The sequence below is a fragment of the Phyllobates terribilis genome, unplaced genomic scaffold, assembly GCF_046119375.1.
Source record: "Phyllobates terribilis strain yellow unplaced genomic scaffold, ASM4611937v1 Scaffold_7__3_contigs__length_470593459, whole genome shotgun sequence".
NCBI lineage: Eukaryota > Metazoa > Chordata > Amphibia > Anura > Dendrobatidae > Phyllobates > Phyllobates terribilis.
In genome coordinates, this window is record NW_027362767.1 from 269,047,745 (window position 1) to 269,065,618 (window position 17,874).

Sequence of the window (17,874 nt, forward strand, 5' to 3'; positions counted from 1 at the left end):
TTCTATTAGCTGCTCAGACATTAACATCCCAGGAATGAATTTTCTGGGCTTCAGTACTATGAAGCAGCCGCTCAGGTGACAGTGATCAAAGACTGAAGTGTTATCACAATACTGGAGCAAAGTGGATCCTGCCCTCAGGCTGTGGCACATGGGAGCAGCGGTGCCATCCTCTGCACGCGCTCATCCTGATTAGTGCCGGCAGATTATTTGTCTTCACTGCTGTCAGACATGGGAGCCGCTGCAGAAAAAATGTCAGCTTCATCCAGGTAAGCCAACATCACTGCCGTACACTGAAGGGACATATGATAGATTGTAAGCTCCTGGGACACCTCTCATGGTATTATAGGCAATAGGGGAGGGGGTCACACAGCGGAGATCAATGAGACTGAAGACTGTCATATCACAAACCGCTCTGTTATGGAAACTATCCAATCCAGAATTACATTGTCACTCACCTTAGGGTTCTCCAGGATCCCCCCCTCATAGCTGAAAGAGAGAAAAATCACATGTATTATCTGCAGTCACCCTGAGTGTCATTATCCCGCACCCTGGGTGTTAGAATCAGCCTGTACCCCAAGTGCCAGCATCATTATCATGCACCCAAAGTGTCAGTGTCATTATCCTGCAGCCCGAGTGTCAATATCCTGTACCCCAAGTGTCAGCAATATCAGCCTGTACCCCGAGTGCCAGCATCATTATCATGCACCCAAAGTGTCAGCGTCATTATCCTGCACCCCGAATATCAGAATCATTATCCTGTACCCTAGTGTCAGCATCATTATCTTGCACCCCGAACATCAGAATGATTATCCTGCACCCCCGAGTGTCAGCAACATTATCCTGCACCCCGAATATCAGAATCATTATCCTGTACCCCGAGTGTCAGCAACATTATCCTGCACCCCCGAGTGTCAGCAACATTATCCTGCACCCCGAATATCAGAATCATTATCCTGTACCCAGAGTGTCAGCGTCATTATCCTGCACCCAGAGTGTCAGCGTCATTATCCTGCACCCAGAGTGTCAGCGTCATTATCCTGCACCCAGAGTGTCAGCGTCATTATCCTGTACGCAGAGTGTCAAAGTCATTATCCTGTACCCAGAGTGTCAGCATCATTATCCTGCACCCCGAACATCAGAATGATTATCCTGCACCCCCGAGTGTCAGCAACATTATCCTGCACCCCGAATATCAGAATCATTATCCTGTACCCCGAGTGTCAGCGTCATTATCCTGCACCCAGAGTGTCAGCGTCATTATCCTGCACCCAGAGTGTCAGCGTCATTATCCTGCACTCAGAGTGTCAGCGTCATTATCCTGCACCCAGAGTGTCAGCGTCATTATCCTGCACCCAGAGTGTCAGCGTCATTATCCTGCACCCAGAGTGTTTTGTTGGTGTCTCTTACCTTATATGCATGATATTTTCATCCATGCTCCAGGGGCTCTTCGGGGTCACTGGTACGGGGATGCCATGTTTCTGTTGGATATATTTTATTGTTATTCTGGAGCAGATATTTTATAAAAATCCAATAAATCCTAAATAACGAGCTTCATCGTCTACATGTAGGCCTTGTGTACGTCCTGCCGGCAGCCATGTTTGTGTTTGTACACTGATGAAGATGGTTGCTATGACAACACCTGACATCAGACTGTCAGTAGTTCAGCCTCAGGCATCGGCCTACACACACTAAGATATCAGATACCTGGCATCGTCTGTGTGTTCATCTTAGCTTCCACCATGGTCCATTATACTATTTTGTGAGGGACTTTTGGGTGGCCATCTTCCCTTATACGCCGTGTACATGAGCACGAATGTCGCTTATTGTGCGTCCTGGGGTCTATTGATGCTCGGGGGGAGGCCCCCGATGCCAACATTTCAGGAAGCAAATCTATAAAATCAATTGTGTCTTCCCCAGTCAATCTGTCATTCTGGTGGCCGTGTGGTGGCGGCCATTGTCCTCTGGTTTATAAGTAATCCGGGTGATTTATGGGGGCCGGGACGGCCAGATAATGGGCTCAATGGGGGCTATTGGGTATGGGATGAGTATGGCGGTGTGAGGCGTGTCACCTGGGCCGGGTATATAGACAGAGGTACCAACGATGGTGATGGGGCCCTTAAAGGGAAAGCTAGATCATCACATCTTCATGGGCCCTACACCACTGAAAGGGCCCCGGCCCGAGGGTCTTCACGATGGGTACGTGGGGGATTTGGAGAACTCTTCCCCGCCACTGATCAGAATGTATGAATTCACCACCTGTTTGGACTTTACATTTTTACATTTCCACAAATGTGCAGTAAATGGAAGCACAAAGCCGACATAGCGCGCCGCCAGTGCCGAAGTGCCGCACGTCATGTACAAGCGAGCGAGCAGACAGATGGATTCTATGCATTATAAACACCGGGGGAATTTAATGACAAGTGAAAAACACTCACACTTCACGGAATCGCCAGAAAATGTATTCCTCCCTTCCCACAGAAAATCCGTAAAAATCTCCATTTTCCCCGTCTGGGCCGGGGCATCAGAATAACTCAGAGTCGCTTCCGTCTCAGTGGGGACCCTAATATGTTAACAAACCCATCACGGGAAAAAGAGGATCCCGACTGGGGCCTCGGAGGACCCCCATAGGTGGTCGACAGGCTTCTCCAAATGCGTCCCCCCCTAAATTGGGCGAGGCAATGAGGGGTAAGCAATGCACCCATGATGAACACAACAAAGGACCCAAAGCTTCCGGTTAATGGAGCGATGACACCCACACATAGAAGAAAGGCCGGTAGGTGATGTTCAGCAGCGCGGCCCCCGGAGCAGCGCTCATACTAACGAGCTGACACTATATAAAGGACTGAAATAATGAAGATGTCACAAGCGGGAAGAAACTTCATTGTCTCATTCACTTCATTATAACGCACCGATGATCGCCCCTCACAGCAGCAAGATGCTGTGCATGTGTCCCTGGCTCACTGAGTAAAACAACCCACACTACCAGCAAAGTTAGCAAGACAAAGTGCATGTGTTCCCCCGGCTCAGTGAGTAAAGATATCATCAAAGCTAGAAAGTTGGTGTGCATGTATCCCCGGCTTAATATGCAAAATACCTTAAATGCGTACAAAACCAGTAAGTTGCACTGCACGTGTCCTCTGGCTCAGTGGGTAAAATTTACAAGCGTAAAAGTAATAAGACATAGCCACTACATCCTGGAAAACTGCACATCTTATTCCTTAAGAGGCATTCCCCTTTATTTTAATATCTGGAATTTATTGATCGAGTCACAGCATCTTAATCACAGAGTCACACTAACCACTCAGTATACATGTAAATTACATTCATTATGGTGCTCTGTAATTTAACACATTCCTATGAGAGGTCCTTGGATATCCTGTAGTATAAGGTCTCCTTATGTCTGGTGCTTGAATGTGCCCATGGCTCAGATACATTGTAGTACCTTGTAATGTATTTCTATGCCCAGGGCTCAGATACATTATGAAACCCTGCAATATTACGTATCCCTATGCCAAAGGTTCAGATACCTTGTGGTACCATATGATATAAAGTATCCCTATGCGCAGGGCTCAGATACCTTGTGATACCTTTTAATATAATGTATCCCTATGCCTATGGCTCAGATACATTGTGATACCCTGTAATATAATGTGTCCCAATGCCCAAGGATCGGATACATTTTTGGTACCATATAATATAACATATCTCTATGCCCAAGGATCAGATATCTTGCGATACCCTCTAATATACCGTATCCCCATGTCTATGGTTCAGATACATTGTGGTACCTTGTAATGTAATGATGTAATGTATCCATACCCCTGGGAGAAAGATACCTTGTGGTACCATACAATATAATGTACCCCTATGCCCTGGGCTGTGACATGCCCCTCCGGGACCACTTTGATGGCCGCTGCCTTTATTTCCTTTTCCTCATTGTCCCTCTGAGGATTTTATAACCGGCCGAGAACAAAACTCCAATTTGTATCTTTTCTTGCTGCGGTGAATGTATTGTCCCTGCGTTGAATGGCCTGGAAGCCCCTAGGAATGCAGTGAAAGGCCACCGGGCCAGTGTGAGCCCGGCCAGTTAATTAGAAGCCGGGTCTGGTGTTAACTCATCCGAGGCCCCGGGTGCTGACGGGACACATAAGTTTATCTATTTCCAGAATGACAACAATTATCAGAGGGGGGTGAGACCCTCCAAAAACCAGGAGGGTCTCCTGATAGCGATCTGCACAGCACTGCTCATATCCCTGTGATAAGAGGCGGCCTGGGGGCAAGAGGAGTGAAGGCATAAGGAGAGATGCGATGCAGGGAAGGGGGGGTACTTACTTTGCCTCTCATGGAAAATTCCAATAAAACACTTGTAATGCACTCACCCGGGGTCAAATCAATGTTTGGGGGGACTCTGGACCGGACATTGTGGGGGACCTCTAATCTTTATAGGATTTAAATGACCATATAGTGCACATAAACCACTGGTATTTAATATCGAAATAATACTGATATACCGTGCGAATGTATGTCTTATATAGTGTCCAGAAGTACCGCATTGCAATATGTTATTACGTAACTAATTCTGCCATACCATGCCAATATTTTGCCGTTATACAATGCTCAAATCATACCGCCATCTATGAATTTTCCCAGCCTTCTGGCGGATGATTCACTACATTACTGGACAGATCTACTTCTGGAACATGTAGATAGCTCAGGTAGCACGTTCGCCAGATTACACGACACCCAGCTTTCCTAGGACCAGACAGAAGTAAGAAATGACTGACATTCTTGTAAGTGAGTGTCACAGCTGGGCCGGCAGTGCGGACCCCAGATGGGACAGGGCAGAGGATTGTAGCATTGCTGTAGCAGAGGGAGAATTGGAGAAGCGTTGCGCTCCAGCGGCTCCACAGCTCTGGACTCATTAGTTTTCAAGAGCTTGTTAGTCAATTAATGACGCCCTTTGTTTATTCTGAATGGGTAATAATCAGCGGCTCGGGCTGTGCCAGGGGGCAAATCTGTCACATCCTGACACCAGCTCATCACAATCCCACACACAAACACAAAACCCGCAACCACCACTCACTGATCATCTGTATGAGAGCTAATGACCCCCTAGATGTGACACAGGAGCTGCCCGGCCAGGAGCAGGGGTGAGAGGAGTCAATGACAACCACAATCCTCACTAATGATGATTGATCACCGGATTCATTACAGTCACTGATTGATCCACATTACACACATGCAGCACAGCAACCAGTCAGGTGAAAGCGACACAACCTGTGCATAGGACAACTACTGCAACCCACTTCCATCATCCTAAACATCACATATTACTAATAATAAATAACTACTATAATACTGCCCCTATGTACAAGAATATAACTACTATAATACTGCCCCTATGTACAAGAATATAACTACTATAATACAGCCTCCTATGTGCAGGAATATAACTACTATAATACTTCTCCTATGTACAAGAATATAACTACTATAATACTGCCCCTATGTACAAGAATATAACTACTATAATACTGCCCCTATGTACAAGAATATAACTACTATAATACAGCCTCCTATGTGCAGGAATATAACTACTATAATACTTCTCCTATGTACAAGAATATAACTACTATAATACTGCCCCCTATGTACAAGAATATAACTACTGTAATACTGCCCCCTATGTACAAGAATATAACTACTATAATACTGCCCCCTATGTACAAGAATATAACTACTATAATACTGCCCCCTATGTACAATAATATAACTACTATAATACTGCTCCTATGTACAATAATATAACTACTATAATACTGCTCCTATGTACAATAATATAACTACTATAATACTGCCCCCTCTGTGCAAGAATATAACTACTATAATACTGCTCCTAAGTACAATAATATAACTATTATAATACTGTTCCTAAGTACAAAAATATAACTACTATAATACTGCTCCCTAATAAAAAAACAAATACAATAATCTTGAACAATGCAAGTCACAGACTGGTACAGGAGGAGAGAGGACCCTGCCTGCGAGGACTCACAGTCGACAAGGGATAGGTGAGGATACAGTAGGTGAGGGTAGAGGTGGTCGTGCAGCAGTATAGTGGAATAATAATAATAATTTTTTTATTTATATAGCGCCAACATAGTCTGCAGCACTTTACAATTCAGACAATTTACAGACATTATGGGCACCGTCCCATTGGGGCTCACAATCTACATTCCCTATCAGTATGTCTTTGGAGTGTGGGAGGAAACCGGAGAACCCGGAAGAAACCCACGCAAACAGGGGGAGAACATACAAACTCCTTGCAGATGTTGTCCTTGGTGGGATTTGAATCCAGGACCCCAGAGCTGCAAGGCTGCAGTGCTAACCACTGAGCCACCCTGCTGCCCTGGAATGTGGGTTACAGCAGGTTGTAGGCTTTTAGGCTACTAGAATACTGACCCTATGTACAAGAGTATAACTACTATAATTCTGATCCTATGTAAGAGAATATAACTCCTATAATACTGCTCCCTATGTACAAGAATATAACTCCTATAATACTACCCTCTATGTACAAGAACATAACTACTATAATACTGCCCCCTATGTACAAGAATATAACTACTATAATACTGCCCCTATGTACAAGAATATAACTACTGTAATACTGCCCCCTATGTACAAGAATATAACTACTATAATACTGCCCCTATGTACAAGAATATAACTACTATAATACTGCTCCTATGTACAAGAATATAACTACTATAATACTGCTCCCAATGTACAAGAATATAACTACTATAATACTGCCCCCTATGTACAAGAATATAACTACTATAATACTACCCTCTATGTACAAGAACATAACTACTATAATACTGCCCCCTATGTACAAGAATATAACTACTATAATACTGCTCCTAAGTATGAGAATATAACTCCTATAATACTGCCCCTATGTACGAGAATATAACTACTATAATACTGCCCTCTATGTACAAGAATATAACTACTATAATACTGCCCCCTATGTACAAGAATATAACTACTATAATGCTGCTCCTATGTACAAGAATATAACTACTATAATGCTGCTCCTATGTACAAGAATATAACTACTATAATGCTGCCCACTATCTAAAAAAATATAACTACTATAATACTGCCCCTATGTAATAGAATATAACTACTATAATACTGCTCCTATGTACAAGAATATAACTACTATAATACTGCTCCCTATGTACAAGAATATAACTACTATAATACTGCCCCCTATGTACAAGAATATAACTGCTATAATACTACCCTCTATGTACAAGAACATAACTACTATAATACTGCCCCCTATGTACAAGAATATAACTACTATAATACTGCCCCTATGTACAAGAATATAACTACTGTAATACTGCCCCCTATGTACAAGAATATAACTACTGTAATACTGCCCCCTATGTACAAGAATATAACTACTATAATACTGCCCGCTATGTACAAGAATATAACTACTGCAATACTGCCCCCGATGTACAAGAATATAACTACTGCAATACTGCTCCTATGTACAAGAATATAACTACTACAATACTGCTCCTATGTACAAGAATATAACTACTATAATACTGCCCCTATGTACAAGAATATAACTACTATAATACTGCTCCCTATGTACAAGAATATAAGTACTATAATACTGCCCCCTATGTACAAGAATATAACTACTATAATACTGTCCCCTATGTACAAGAATATAACTACTATAATACTGCCCCCTGTGTACAAGAATATAACTACTATAATACTGCCCCCTATGTACAAGAATATAACTACTATAATACTGCCCCAATACATGTATATAGTAGAGAATTTCTGTACCTTGGCATAGTCCATTAAGTCAGTGCGTCCTCTGAAACGGTTGTAAAATTCTGGCATCCTCCATGGAGCAATGATCTACAGGGAAAGGGAAAAAAGTCAAAAAAATAATTTCTCAGGATTTTCTCTCTCCTATACAGTACAGACCAAAAGTTTGGACACACCTTCTCATTTAAAGATTTTTCCGTATTTTCATGACTATGAAAATTGTACATTCACACTGAAGGCATCAAAACTATGAATTAACACATGTGGAATTATATACTTAACAAAAAAGTGTGAAACAACTGAAAATATGTCTTATATTCTAGGTTCTTCAAAGTAGCCACCTTTTGCTTTGATGACTGCTTTGCACACTCTTAGCATTCTCTTGATGAGCTTCAAGAGGTAGTCACCGGAAATGGTCTTCCAACAATCTTGAAGGAGTTCCCAGAGATGCTTAGCACTTGTTGGCTCTTTTGCCTTCACTCTGCGGTCCAGCTCACCCCAAACCATCTCGATTGGGTTCAGGTCTGGTGACTGGAGGCCAGGTCATCTGGCGTAGCACCCCATCACTCTCCTTCTTGGTCAAATAGCCCTTACACAGCCTGGAGGTGTGTTTGGGGTCATTGTCCGGTTGAAAAATAAATGATGGTCCAACTAAACTCAAACCGGATGGAATAGCATGCCGCTGCAAGATGCTGTGGTAGCCATGCTGGTTCAGTATGCCTTCAATTTTGAATAAATTTCCAACAGTGTCACCAGCAAAGCACCCCCACACCATCACACCTCCTCCTCCATGCTTCACGGTGGGAACCAGGCATGTAGAGTCCATCCGTTCACCTTTTCTGCGTCGCACAAAGACACGGTGGTTGGAACCAAAGATCCAAATTTGGACTCATCAGACCAAAGCTAAGATTTCCACTGGTCTAATGTCCATTCCTTGTGTTCTTTAGCCCAAACAAGTCTCTTCTGCTTGTTGCCTGTCCTTAGCAGTGGTTTCCTAGCAGCTATTTTACCATGAAGGCCCGCTGCACAAAGTCTCCTCTTAACAGTTGTTGAAGAGATGTGTCTGCTGCTAGAACTCTGTGTGGTATTGACCTGGTCTCTAATCTGAGCTGCTGTTAACCTGCAATTTCTGAGGCTGGTGACTCGGATAAACTTATCCTCAGAAGCAGAGGTGACTCTTGGTCTTCCTTTCCTGGGGCGGTCCTCATGTGAGCCAGTTTCTTTGTAGCGCTTGATGGTTTTTGCAACTGCACTTGGGGACACTTTCAAAGTTTGTCCAATTTTTCGCACTGACTGACCTTAATTTCTTAAAGTACTGATGGCCACTCGTTTTTCTTTACTTAGCTGCTTTATTCTTGCCATAATACAAATTCTAACAGTCTATTCAGTAGGACTACCAGCTGTGTATCCACCAGACTTCTGCACAACACAACTGATGGTCCCAACCCCATTTATAAGGCAAGAAATCCCACTTATTAAACCTGACAGGGCACACCTGTGAAGTGAAAACCATTTCCGGTGACTACCTCTTGAAGCTCATCAAGAGAATGCCAAGAGTGTGCAAAGCAGTCATCAAAGCAAAAGGTGGCTACTTTGAAGAACCTAGAATATAAGACATATTTTCAGTTGTTTCACACTTTTTTGTTAAGTATATTATTCCACATGTGTTAATTCATAGTTTTGATGCCTTCAGTGTGAATGTACAATTTTCATAGTCATGAAAATACAGAAAAATCTTTAAATGAGAAGGTGTGTCCAAACTTTTGGTCTGTACTGTATATCGTAGTGGATGATGATCACATTTACCTTCACCTCCGGATACAGAGAATAGCAGGTCAGTTCAAAGCGGATCTGGTCATTCCCCTGCAAGAAAAAGCAGGAGGTGAAAAGAGAACACACAGTGCACTGTACTGATAGAGCAGAGTGTTACCTGTGTTCTTACATAGGACTGCAAGTGACATCTACTACATTATCTGTACTCAGAGTTATCATGTGTTATCTGTTGTGTTACATAGGACTGCAGGTGACATCAACTATATTATCTATTACCCCGTATGAGAGTACAGGATTGTATGGAACGTGGTCTGTGTCTCCCTCTAGTGGTCATATCCTGATATAATCTGAGTCTTTGCATACAAGACTGGGTGAAAGACTTACAGCTATACACAGGAGGGATCTGACAATAGGGATGTTATCTGCACCCCATCAGCAGCGATCGAATACTTTATCAGATTTTGTGTCTACGGCTCCACAGGCAGGTACAGGTTACCTTAATCTCCCAGGATGACAGAGAGAATCAATATTCCTGTAATAAGAAGCTATTGAGGAATTGTTATTCATGCAGTTTCTTTCTGTATGGTTCTCAGCTATGTAATGAGTAGGGATGGGTGGACCCGTGGATGTTCGGGTCCGACGGGCTCTGCCGAACTGTATTAAAAAGTTTGGTTTGGGTACCAGAACGGTACCTGAACCAAATGGGTTGCCCGAATATCCGGCGGTTCCCACACTGTCATCTGTGTGACAGTGTGGGAAACACTGGCTCTGACCAACTGTAACCTTACTGAAGTCACCACCGGTCACAGCCGCTGGGTATCCCGGTTCTCACGCTGTCACACAGAGGACAGCATGTGAAAGGCGGTGAAAAGGTTACCGCCGGTCATGCGTCGACTGATGACTACTACTCTGGTCAGTGTCGCCTGGTAGGAGCGAGAGCGGGCGATGCTGATGAGAGTATTCAGCAGCCGGCGTCTGTACATAGTGGTAGCTTTACTACTATCCACAGGCGCCAGAGACAAAGAAGAAAATGGACATGGAATCGGGATTACTTTGTGGGATCATTTTATTAATAAATGGTTGTACGAGGTGTGAGGGAGTCTTTATTCAAATAATTTTTTTTTCTGTGTGTTAATTTATATTTACTACTGGGTTAGTAACGGGGGTGTGTGACCGACACCTCTCTGTTACTAACCCCAAAAAACAATTACCCCGATTGCCACCTCACTAGGGCAATCGGGAAGAGCTAAGACTAAGCTTCAGAATTGGCGCATCAAATATGACGCGCCACTTCTGGGGCAGATGAAGGCTGATATGTGTCGGTTAGGAATGGCCCAATAACCAGCCTATTAATATAAGCACACAGCCGTCTGCTTTCCCTTAGCTGGGTATTAAAAATAGGGAGGGCCCGCGTTGGGTTTTTCATTTATTTATTACTAATAAATGAAAAATACTAAAATAAATAAATGAAAAAAATGCCAAGGGAAAGCAGACAGCTGTGAGCTGGTGTTATTATTTTGGGGAGGGGCCAATATCCATGGATCTTCTCAGCCTATTAATTACAGCTCACAACTGTCTGCGTAGCCTTTACTGGTTATTAAAAAGGGGAGCCAAAAAAATTAAGTTGGGTCCCCCATATTCTTGATAACCAGGAAAGGATAAGCAGACAGCTGCGGCCTGATATTAATAGGCTGGAAAGGGGCCATGGATTTTAATAACACCAGCCTGCAACCGCTCCGGAAATGGTGCAATAATTAGATACGGCAATTCTGGCGCTTAACCTCGGCTCTTCTCGCTTGCCCTGGTGCGATGGCAATCGGGGTAATGGTTTTTGGGTTGTTGTCAGCTGTGTAATGTCCGGTGACATCAAGCCCAGGGGTTAGTAATGGAGAGGCGTCTATCAGACTCCCCCATTACTAAGCCAGTAGTCAAAAGCAATAAACACAGACACAAAGTCCTTTAATTGTAAAAAGCACTCCCCAACAATTACCCTCTTTTACCTTTAAAAAATAAAATAATCTAAAGAGGTCTGCTGTAAATCCATCCCACAAAACTTCTCAAGCTTTGAGCAGTGACGTCAGTAAGGTTAAAGCAGTTCATCGGCTGAGAACAATAACCTTACTGACGTCAGCGCTCGTCGCAGCAGCCGGATTCGCATGCAACTGTCAGTGTGTTCCAGCCGCCGTGCTGAGAGGTCACATTACTGATGTCACTGCTCAGCACTGCATCCGGATGTAGCAGAGTCGAGGATCGTCATGGCACATGGGATGGATTTACAGCGGACCCCTTTGGATTATTTTATTTTTTAAACGTAATAAATGGGTAAAACAGGGTCGGGGAGTACTTTTTACAATTAAAGGACTTCTGTGTGTGTGTGTTTATTGCTTTTGGTTACGGGGATAGTAATGCGGGTGTCTGATAGACACCTCTCTATTGCTAACCCCTGGGGTTGATGTCAGTGGATATAACACAGCTGAGAACAACCCCAAAACCATTACCCCATTTGCCAACGCACCAGGTAAAGTAGGAAGAGCCAGGCAAAAGCGCCAGAAATGGGGCATCCAATGGATGCGCCTTTTCTGGGGCGGCTGCGGGCTGCCATTTTTAGGCTGGGGAGGGCCAAATATTTATGGACCTTCCCAGCCTGAGAATACCAGTCCCCATTTGTCTGCTTTACCTTGGCTGGTTATCAAAAATAGGGAGAACCCCATGCAGTTTTTTTAAAATTATTTATTAAAATAATTTAACAAAAAAAACCACGACGTGGGGACCCCTCTATTTTTGATAACAAGCCAAGATAAACCAGACAGCTGAGGGCTGCAGCCTTTCAACAAGCTTTGTTCAGGCTGCCGAACCCGAACAGTAACATGGACTTACTGGAGAAGTCCTTGTTCGGAGTTCGTACTTGGTACGGACCCCAAACTTTACTGTTCGGGTTCGTCCATTACTAGTAATGAGGGGCAGGAGAATAGTTTTGGCCTTGGTACTTTAGGAACTGTCCACAAAGTGGTGCTGAAAGTGCTACAGTGGGTGTATATTATATATATATATATATATATATATATATATATATATATACAGTTATATGAAAAAGTTTGGGCACCCCTATTAATCTTAAGCTTAAAGTTTTATAAAAATTGGTGTTTTTGCAACAGCTATTTCAGTTTGATATATGTAATAACTGTTGGACACAGTAATGTTTCTGCCTTGAAATGAGGTTTATTGTACTAACAGAAAATGTGCAATCTGCATTCAAACAAAATTTGACAGGTGCATAAGTATGGGCACCCTTATTTTCTTGTTTTAAATACTCCTACCTACATTTTACTGACTTACTAAAGCACTTTTTTTGGTTTTGTAACCTCATTGAGCTTTGAACTTCACAGCCAGGTGTATGCAATCATGAGAAAAGCTACTTAAAGTGGCCACTTGCAAGTTGTTCTCCTGTTTGAATCTCCTCTGAAGAGTGGCATCATGGGCTCCTCAAAACAACTGTCAAATGATCTGAAAACAAAGATTATTCAACATAGTTGTTCAGGGGAAGGATACAAAAAGCTGTCTCAGAGATTTAACCTGTCAGTTTAAACTGTGAGGAACATAGTAAGGAAATGGAAGAACACAGGGACAGTTCTTGTTAAGGCCAGAAGTGGCAGGCCAAGAAAAACATCAGAAAGGCAGAGAAGAAGAATGGTGAGATCAGTCAAGGACAATCCTCAGACCACCTCCAGAGAGCTGCAGCATCAACTTGCTGCAGATGGTGTCACTGTGCATCGGTCAACTATACAACGCACTTTGCACAAGGAGAAGCTGTATGGGACAGTGATGCGAAAGAAGCCGTTTCTACAAGCACGCCACAAACAGAGTCGGCTGAGGTATGCAAAAGCACATTTGGAGAAGCCAATTTCTTTTTGGAAGAAGGTCCTGTGGACTGATGAAACCAAGATTGAGTTGTTTGGTCATACAAAAAGGCGTTATGCATGGCGGCAAAAAAGCACAGCATTCCAAGAAAAACACTTGCTACCCACAGTAAAATTTGGTGGAGGTTCCATCATGCTTTGGGGCTGTGTGGCCAATGCCGGCACCGGGAATCTTGTTAAAGTTGAGGGACGCATGGATTCCACTCAGTATCAGCAGATTCTTGACAATAATGTTCAAGAATCAGTGACAAAGTTGAAGTTACGCAGGGGATGGATCTTTCAGCAAGACAATGATCCAAAACACCGCTCCAAATCTACTCAGGCATTCATGCAGAGGAACAATTACAATGTTCTGGAATGGTCATCCCAGTCCCCAGACCTGAATATCATTGAACATCTGTGGGATCATTTGAAGAGGGCTGTCCATGCTCGGCGACCATCAAACTTAACTGAACTGGAATTGTTTTGTAAAGAGGAATGGTCAAAAATACATTCATCCAGGATCCAGGGACTCATTAAAAGCTACAGGAAGCGACTAGAGGCTGTTATTTTTGCAAAAGGAGGATCTACTAAATATTAATGTTACTTTTCTGGTGAGGTGCCCATACTTATGCACCTGTCAAATTTAGTTTGAATGCAGATTGCACATTTTCTGTTAGTACAATAAACCTCATTTCAAGGCAGAAACATTACTGTGTCCAACAGTTATTACATATATCAAACTGAAATAGCTGTTGCAAAACACCAATTTTTATAACACATTAAGCTTAAGATTAATAGGGGTGCCCAAACTTTTTCATATAACTGTGTATATATATATATATATATATATATATATATATATATATATATATATATATATATATATATAGCGGGTGCTATGTGGGTCTATATATAAACCAGTTATTGTTCATGAGAGAAGCTAATGCTCTGCAACCAACCAAATGTTATCCAGCGTGTAGGAACCACAACTCCCAGCATGTCCTGACAGCAGCAGCTACTAATACGGATTTCCAATGTGCCAGACTAGAAATGAAATGTTTATCTGCATCACCATCTGGTGGCCATTTATAGGCATTACATTATATGACTTCGAGTTTCTCATGCTCTGTCCATGGGTATTAGATCAGGGGTCTCAAACTCGGCTGGGTATATGGGCCGCACACGGAAAAATTTTTAATTTGGGGGGCCCCATTCTTTGCAGGACAAAGTGACATTTTTAGTGATACCATTTTTTTTCTATATACCTTTTGAACATTTTTGCTGTTTTATTTTTTATAGCTTGGGTCGTTATGGATGTGGCGATAATAAAACATGCACTTTTTTTGTTTACTTGAGTTTATATATAAAGCAGCATTTTTAGTGGCAAAATATTTTTTCATGCTTTATTTTGAAGTTTTTCTGCCAAAATCTTGTAGTAATGTGCCCCACCCTGGTCTGCATTTGTAATGTCCCCCATCTTTGTCCCCATCTTGTCGTAATGTCACATACCGGTCCCCATCTTTTAGGACTGTCCCCAGCCTGGTCCCCATCTTGGAGGACTGTCCCCAGCCTGGTCCCCATCTTGGAGGACTGTCCCCAGCCTGGTCCCCATCTTGGAGGACTGTCCCCAGCCTGGTCCCCATCTTGGAGGACTGTCCCCAGCCTGGTCCCCATCTTGGAGGACTGTCCCCAGCCTGGTCCCCATCTTGGAGGACTGTCCCTTGTGCCGTTCTACACATACAAGAGAAAAAAAAAATTCTTCTCACCTGTCCTCCGTTCCCTCGGCGTCCTTTCTGCACCTGTGGCCCGCAGGCACCATAGACCCCAATCGCGGCCCGGTCCAGGAGCCGCCGACAGCTGCGCTTCAGTTCAGTGTATTGCCGCGCAGAGACCGGCTCTCTGCACAGCAATACCAGTGTCAGCCGCCGGCCTATCAGAGGCCAGCAGCTGACATCTGCGCGTGTCAGTGATGTCATACACCGCTGCGCTGGGACGCAGATGTCAGCTGCTGGCCTCTGATAGGCCGGCGGCTGACACTGGTATTGCTGTGCAGAGAGCCGGTCTCTGCGCGGCAATACACTGAACTGAAGCGCAGCTGTCGGCGGCTCCTGGACCGGGCCGCGATTGGGGTCTATGGTGCCTGCAGGCCGCATGAAGCAGCCTGAAGGGCCGCATGCAGCCCGCGGACCGCGTGTTTGAAACCCCTGTATTAGATAATTAGTGGTGTCAGTGGGGAAAATCACTGCTCAGGGGTGTCAGTCGGGAAAATCACTGCTCAGGGGTGTCAAAGGAGGGGGGGAGTACTGCTCTGGAGTGTCAGGGGCGAGGGTCACTGCTCCAGGGTCAGGATTGATTGCCTGTCCTGTAAGTTCTGTAGGAGGTGATCTGGGGGGTCCTTACAATGGAATATTAGCAATAATATTTACCTTCCCAGTGGCCCCATGGGAGACGTACTTCGCCCCCTCTCTTTTGGCGATCTCCACCTGTTTCTTGGCGATACAAGGACGCGCCAGCGCGGTGCCCAACAGATACCGGTCCTCGTAGATGGCGTTGGCTTGGACCGCCGGCCAGATGAAATCCTCCACAAATTCCTTCCGTATGTCCTCAATAAAGACCTGCAGGGGGAGAAGGAGCAGAGCTCAGATACAAGGGGGTGCATACTGTAGGAGCTCAGATGCAAGGGGGTGCATACTGTAGGAGCTCAGATGCAAGGGGGTACATACCACAGGAGCTGAGATACAAGGGAGAATATACCCACCACTGCTGGGGAGAGGTGAATGCAGGACAGGTGAGTACAATCTATTACTCCCTGTTATCAGCCATTACTGGGGAGAGGAGACTGTAGGACAGGTGAGTACAATCTATTACTCCCTGTTATCAGCCATTGGAGGCAGGGTGAGATCAGCCGCTCCTACATTATTATACGAGTTACCAGTAGAGATGAGCGGATCGTTCTGTGGTACTCCGGTCCACGTCAGTGATGCCTGGCAGCTAGACGTGAGGCCCTGGAATCTCTTACCTTCCGGCGTCCCCGGTGCTGTACTTGATTTGTCGGGGCTGGGGCAATGTCACCTGTGCAATGTTCTGTACAGATGACGTTGCTCCAGCCTCAGCTAATCAAAAGCTGCTCCAGAAGGTGAGAGATTTGGGGCATCTCATCTCGGTGCCGCTGACCTGGATGTTGGAGCAGATCCGCTCATCTCTAGTTATCGGCCCTCCATGTCACAATAGTAGTGGTGGCGTCACCTTCTTCGCCCCCAGGCTCAGCGCTTTCTTCCTCGCTTCCTCAAAGTCTTCGTTCTGCCCAATGTTTGCCTGTGGTGGAGACAGATAATTAGTAAGGAGTCTTGTGACGCTCCGGCCGCGGCGCTGATTATTACGGAGTCATTATAATCCTAGGCTGGAGCTGATTGAGATCACCCCTCCGTCCTATGGGGAACCACAGGGGTCCGGTCCCTATATTTGCCAACCCGAGGTCAGGATGGGGGACTATAATCCTCTCTGAAGCTTTCTATACACTTTGGCCTGGATTCATCAGGACGTGTGTTGTGCTGCCATTATCACTGGTTGCATCTTACTGTTGTGCGCCTGCAGTACTCCATCCCATTTATGGCTACATGTACACCACTAGCACTGATAAAGTATATGGGTGGGTTTAGCCATGCCCAATTCTGCCTATATTAGGGTCAGACTCGGAATATTAACAGGAACGTTTCCATTCACTGACAGCAAGCAGAGATCTTGTGGGAGGAGACCACAGTGGGACCTGCGCCATAACTGTGCTGGTGCCCTGGTGTCGGCTCCCTGCTGGTATCTGTACAGACTCGCTGTCGGGCGGCATCCAAGATTTACCTGAAGGAAATGAGTCCGCCGCACCCCGTCCTGGAGAAATGACTCAGCTTCCTCAATGTGGAGCCTGGACCTCACAGCTACTCCTCCAAAATCCAGACTGCAGAGCCACCCCTACCCCACACATGTACAGAGAATCTGACAACCCCAAATCCTATGCTGCGGCACTCTCTGGTTGTCACTTCCCCTCCCCCACTCCACCGGAACTGATCTCTGCCTTTAGTAGTGAAGGATTTTTGGGCTCTACGGGGCATCAAGGTCGTCTGAGGAGGGCAACCCCGAGACATGGACACCCATATTCCCCCATGCGCATACTTCCCTGCCCAAAACTCCTCTCTGTTATCTGCTATTTAAAGTGACAGCGCAGCAAATGTGAGACTGGTCCCAAAGGTGAATGTTTATCTCCAGATCTGCAGCGACAGCAGAATCTCAGTGACAGCTGGCAGGCGACACTTGTACACACCCGATACAACAGGGGAGGTCG

General features: G+C 44.7%; 1 protein-coding gene across 2 annotated transcripts in view; it reads right to left on the minus strand.

Moving 5' to 3' along the window:
* The window catches only part of ASS1 (argininosuccinate synthase 1), a 48,006-nt gene that overhangs the window by 25,112 nt on the left and 5,020 nt on the right, over positions 1-17,874 (minus strand). For both annotated transcript variants that reach the window (XM_073640739.1, XM_073640740.1), the window contains exons 4-9: positions 16,788-16,856; positions 15,968-16,156; positions 9,676-9,732; positions 7,885-7,959; positions 1,408-1,478; positions 456-486 (exon numbers count right to left, since the gene is read on the minus strand). In XM_073640739.1, coding sequence (XP_073496840.1) covers positions 456-486; positions 1,408-1,478; positions 7,885-7,959; positions 9,676-9,732; positions 15,968-16,156; positions 16,788-16,856 — 492 coding nt within the window. The remainder of the gene's footprint in view (positions 1-455; positions 487-1,407; positions 1,479-7,884; positions 7,960-9,675; positions 9,733-15,967; positions 16,157-16,787; positions 16,857-17,874) is intronic.